This window comes from Cynocephalus volans, chromosome 4, assembly GCF_027409185.1.
Source record: "Cynocephalus volans isolate mCynVol1 chromosome 4, mCynVol1.pri, whole genome shotgun sequence".
NCBI classification, from domain to species: Eukaryota; Metazoa; Chordata; class Mammalia; order Dermoptera; family Cynocephalidae; genus Cynocephalus; species Cynocephalus volans.
In genome coordinates this window covers 155,003,476-155,009,416 of record NC_084463.1, presented here as the reverse complement: position 1 = coordinate 155,009,416, position 5,941 = coordinate 155,003,476, and the positions used below count along the sequence as shown (strand labels likewise).

At 39.2% G+C, this 5,941-nt stretch overlaps 1 protein-coding gene across 1 annotated transcript; it reads left to right on the top strand.

The window, feature by feature from the left end:
• Positions 1 to 3,012: 3,012 nt before the first annotated feature.
• Positions 3,013 to 3,948, top strand: LOC134375855 (olfactory receptor 4D10-like). The gene has a single exon (XM_063094609.1). The coding sequence runs from the start codon at positions 3,013 to 3,015 to the stop codon at positions 3,946 to 3,948; it is 936 nt and encodes a 311-aa protein (XP_062950679.1).
• Positions 3,949 to 5,941: the final 1,993 nt, after the last annotated feature.

The following is a 5,941-nucleotide window of genomic DNA, read 5'->3' as shown; positions in this document are numbered from 1 at the left end:
CAAATGGCAGTGTTTCATTCGTTTTTATAGCTGAGTAGTATTCCATTGTGTAGATATACCACATTTTCCGTATCCACTCATCTGATGATGGGCATTTGGGCTGGTTCCAACTCTTGGCTATTGTAAAGAGTGCTGCGATGAACATTGGGGAACAGGTATACCTTCGACTTGATGATTTCCATTCCTCTGGGTATATTCCCAACAGTGGGATAGCTGGGTCGTATGGTAGATCTATCTGCAATTGTTTGAGGAACCTCCATACCATTTTCCATAGAGGCTGCACCATTTTGCAGTCCCACCAACAATGTATGAGAGTTCCTTTTTCTCCGCAGCCTCACCAGCATTTATCGTTCACAGTCTTTTGGATTTTAGCCATCCTAACTGGAGTTAGATGGTATCTCAATGTGGTTTTGATTTGCATTTCCCGGATGCTGAGTGATGTTGAGCATTTTTTCATATGTCTGTTAGCCATTTGGATATCTTCCTTAGAGAAATGCCTATTTAGCTCTTTTGCCCATTTTTTAATTGGGTTGCATGTTTTCTTCTTGTACAGTTGTTTGAGTTCCTTATATATTCTGGATATTAATCCTTTGTCAGATATATATATTCTGTTTCTTGAAAATTCATCAAGACTGACTTAAAACCTCACTTCCTCTAGGAAACCATCCCAAACTAGCCACAAACAGAGCTCTTCTGTGCTCCCACAGGACTCCATTTGTGCCAGTATCTCATACCATGCTGGTTTATACACTTATATATTTGTATTTTTCATCAGATTGAAAATTGCTCCAGCGTGAGAACTTGGTCATACTCATGTGTACTTTGCTAGTACTGGCAGAATCATGTAGATGGTTCTACAGAGGTGTGAGAGATTGGATTCAGCCTATAATGACTCCACCATAATGTTGGAATTTTACTTTTTATATAAATAACTCACCTGGGGCTGTTTTTCTGCCACCTTTATTCTAAAATGAATGCAAAAAGAAAAATCTGCTCAATTGAAAGCTGAAACAATGATTGTATATTATACCACATAGAACGTAAGTTTGTTTGGAGCTAAACAGAACTCCAAACTTCCAATGGTGAAGTTCAGTGGCACCCTTTACTATTGTGAATTTGGGGAAATGAGCTCACCTTTCTGAATATTATTTCTTCATCTCTAGAGAAGAAGTAAAAACCCCTTCTGCAGAGCAGTACATTAGAGAGACATTAACAAGACACTTCAACTCTCAGGGTGTGAAGAGTGTGGGGGACATTAAACTCCACAACTGTTTTTTTCCAACCACCTACAGATGTATCTATTCATGATGGTGAAGACAGGAAAAGCAGAGGAGAAACAGAACAGGGAGTGAAAGCAGATCACCAGTTGGTTCCTGCCTTTTGGCAGAGCCTGAAATGGGGGCTCCTGTCTCCAGACCCAGGGATCTGCACCCTCATTCACTCTTGCAGCCTCTGAAGTGAGTCTCCTCCTTGGTTCCTATTCCTCCTCCTCTCTGCTGCCTTACACTGATATTATCCACAGTATCCATCCCACACAGTCCACAGTTGAGGAGTCAGAGTCCCCATCATTCAGCCAGTTGATGGCAGAATAAAGACAAGATGGAACCAATGCTTCCATCTCCCAATACAGAGCTCTCTGCATTACATCTCACTGTCTCTCCCAGCTGGGAAATTCCTCCTTATGGAAAAAAATAAATCATCTTTCAGAGTTCCAGACCTTCCATAGCTTCTTATCATAATGTGTTTCTGCAAGGTGTAGAAAAATAACTGATAATAATAATAATAAAACAGGAGCAGTTAAATAAAAAATAACCTACAGATGATCCTTTTACTACTTGCTTTTAGGGAAGCCAGAACCTTTTGCCCCCTAAAGCAGCATGAAGTGACAAGAAGAAATCAAAAAAAATTCTTAAAGTGGAATAAACAGAGAAAAGATGTATTAGATTGGAAGTTTTATACCAAACGCATCAAATTGAACTTTGGTAATGGCATCTTTTTAAAACATGCTATGCAGTTTCAGGAGGACGAATACTACATGAGCTCCCTTCTAAAAGAGTCAGTCATGGAAACAGAGAGTAGAGGGGTAGTTGCCAGGGGCTGATGGGAGGAGAAAATGGGGAGTTGTTGTTCAATAAGAATAAAAATTCAGTTATATGAGATGAATAAGTTCTAGAGAATTGGTGTGCAATACTGTGCCTACACTTAACAATACCCGATTGTACAGCAAAAAATTTGTTAAGATAGTCCTCATCTTAAGTGTTCAAGCCACAATCAAAAAATTGATGATATTATTAGAGATTTGGTTTTGCTCATTGTTTCAATCTGTTCTTTAATAGCTAATTTAAAAATTATCAAATAATTATTAAGCAAATAATCTGATTAGTATAAAGTAGTCACACTGATAAGTTTACGACATGGAATAATGTGCTGCAACTTTAAGAAATTTGACATAATGTAGCCAAGAGCAAGGAAACTGACTCATGCCACAGCAACACTGCAATTAGAAACAGGACAGTATCCTTTTTTAGCAAGGCAAACCCTCTTGAAATCAACAGAATGTTTGCTAATACGAATATTAAACCAGTATACTATACATTTCCCAATGCCTGGAACCATGTCTTACTTATTTTGTGTTTAATGCTTTGGACATTCTTGACATTCAAAAAATGTGCATGGAATGAAAGATAAATGATAAATAAAAATAATAAATTAAATTAAATATGCTATGTAAATGTCACTCATGTTAAACATATATGCTAATTCTTTCCAAAAATAGTTTTAAAGAATTTAAAGAATTACCAAATGACTTTGCATGTGATAATTTAGTTTGATCACTAAACTGATTGTAATCTTAAAATTGTGGACACACAGCTCAACAAATTGCAAACACCACAGCCACATGGGGAAGCTTCTGATTTCTATTCTTAGTGCTTAGGAGGACAATAAAATAAATACCCCAGTGCTTTCATATGACACAGCTTGAAAATAAAGAGCAAAAAAGAGGATGATTCAATGGAGATGAAAAACTGCACCAGGGTAACAGAATTTATTTTCCTTGGACTAACCCAGAATCGAGAAGTGGGCTTGGTCTTGTTTCTTTTCCTACTTTTGGTGTACATGACAACCCTGCTGGGAAACCTCCTCATCATGGTCACCGTGACCTGGGAATCTCGCCTTCACACACCCATGTATTTTTTGCTCCGTAATTTATCTGTTGCCGATATCTGCTTTTCCTCCATCACAGCTCCCAAGGTTCTGGTGGACCTTCTGTCTGAGACAAAGACCATCTCCCTCAATGGCTGCTTCACTCAGATGTTTTTCTTCCACCTTATTGGAGGGGTGGATGCATTTTCTTTGTCAGTGATGGCATTAGATCGATATGTGGCCATCTCCAAGCCTCTGCACTATGTGACCATCATGAGCAGAGACCGTTGCATTGGGTTAACAGTGGCTGCCTGGGTGGGGGGCATTGTCCACTCGGTCGTGCAGATTTCCCTGTTGCTTCCTCTCCCCTTCTGTGGACCTAATGTCCTTGACACTTTCTACTGTGATGTCCCCCAGGTCCTCAAACTCGCCTGTACAGACATTTTTGTACTTGAACTATTGATGATTTCCAATAATGGGCTGCTCACCACTCTGTGGCTTTTCTTACTCCTGGTGTCCTATTTGGTCATATTATTATTACTAAGGTCTCAGTCAGGGGAGGGAAGGAGGAAAGCCATCTCCACCTGCACCACCCACATTACTGTGGTGACCCTGCATTTTGTGCCTTGTATCTATGTCTATGCCCGACCCTTCACTGCCCTCCCCACAGATAAGGCCATCTCTGTCGTCTTCACTGTCATTTCCCCTCTGCTGAACCCTTTGATCTACACTCTGAGGAACCACGAGATGAAGGCAGCTATGAGAAGACTCAGGAGAAGACTCCTGCTGTTGGAAAGGGAATAGAAAAAAGTTCCCCAACTCTTCTTCACCAACGATTTCTTTTATTATTTTTTCGTAGATTCATATTTATAGACTGAAATACATTGTCAATAAACCAACAACACTAACTTGGTATTCATTCATTTTTCTTTTTAAGTTAGTAGGTAACTAATAACCCAAGCTTGTGCTCAGCATGAAGGAACTAGCGTTATAGAATTGAGCTGATTGATGTATTTCCACTCAAAGACCAAGGTAACAGTATGTCAATTCAGACAACTATGTAGAAGGCAAGTAGGGTAATGAAGTCCAACTCTTTTTTTTAGAAGATAAGAAAATAGAAGTATAGAAAGATAAAGTGATTTGTTCAAGGTCTTATGTCAAGTTAATTACGGACTCGTCTTCAAATACGTCCCATTATTTTTTCACTACATGAATGTAATTTATTACATTATTGTATTATAATCCTATTCTAGAAAAATTTCATGGTCAGTGCCTCTGAAATTCACATAAATGGGTACGTACAGACTATTTCAGATTGAGAAATTGGCCTCTGTTTAGTTAAATTCCACGTGGGCCCGTGAACTACTGAAGATTTCATAGACACATATTGATTATCTTCCTAGATTCCTATCAGGAGGGAAGAAGCTTAGAAAAATTTCTCATAACAGCCTAAAGATATTTATCTTAATGCAAAACTAGACAAAAAAGAAAAAGAACTAGACATGCCGGATTCACATTCCTGTGATGAGTTTAGACAAAGGCAGAATGTCACAGTTGCCACCGGGCAATCCATTCATAGTCTCCAAGGACTGATTTTCCAGTTGCAACCTTATGAAGATACATCTCGGCTTGGCTTTACCATTGAAAATTCACATTTTTTCCCTCTGAGGGGGGAGAGAGAGAGAGTTAAAGAAGATGAAATTCTAACTGATCTGTTTCTCAAACTGTTGGCATTTGTGAAGAGGCAGTAAAGGCTAGTGTTATTGGGGAAAGCAGTGAGGCATGGTGATTGGAAGCTCTAACTTCAGAGTCACACAGACGTAGGTCCAGATCGCATCTCTGCCACACACCACCTGTGTGATTTGGGCAAGTTATTTTATGTCTCCAGAGGTCACAAAAGTACTCATTATAATATCCATCTCATGGAGTTGCTATGAAGGTTAAAATGAGATGGTGTATGGGAAGCATACGATGCCTGGCAGACAATGGATGCTCAATGAGAGGCAAATGTCACTATTAATACCATCTTTATTGCTGTGTCTAACACACCCTCTGTTCCCCATTGGCCTGTCACACTCCTTTCGTGTATGGCCCATACTCCTCAATATTAGAAAAAAACTGATGGAGTAGAAAATATGGGAATGTACACTAAATTCAAAACATCTCTCATCTTAAATTCCTAACTTTCTCTCATTAACATATGACAATAGTTTGCTTGTTATTTGTACAGTCACTCTGAAGCTGATGAGAGACACAGCACAAGAGAGTTTCATATCAAAAGGAGATAATGGGTCAAAGATAAACCCTGGCTTTGAGACAGGCTATAAAGATCAAACCAAGAAGACAAGTCTGGTGGAGTAGAATAGAGAGCCCAGGGAGAGTTAACCAAAGCACAGTGAGTGCCGAAGACAAACATCACTCATGCCCCAACTGGATCTGGCCTGGCCCATCAGCATTCATTAACTAACTGGCTCAAAGGGTTGCCATCTCCTGTCACCTGATCAACCAATTCTAACTTTTTACAATATTAACTTACTTCCCCAGGCATTAAAATTCTAAGAACAATTCACACTTATGAAGTCACTATTTATAGGGTCCAGCTACCTTTGCCCATTTAGGTCTGGTCTCAAGAGTTACAGGCTTCTTTTTATGTAATTGCCTGTGAAAAATGCAAACCACAAACCAATTAGTAGACCATTTTATGCAAATACATCCTTTCCTTACCTTCCTGTCTCTTGCGACTAATTCAAATCAGGTTTTTATCTCTATGTCAGAATCAGATGGCAGTAAAGAATTA

Excerpts from the sequence above, each read along its gene's own strand:
- LOC134375855 (XM_063094609.1), top strand. The coding sequence starts at position 3,013 with ATGGAGATGAAAAACTGCACCAGGGTAACAGAATTTATTTTCCTTGGA.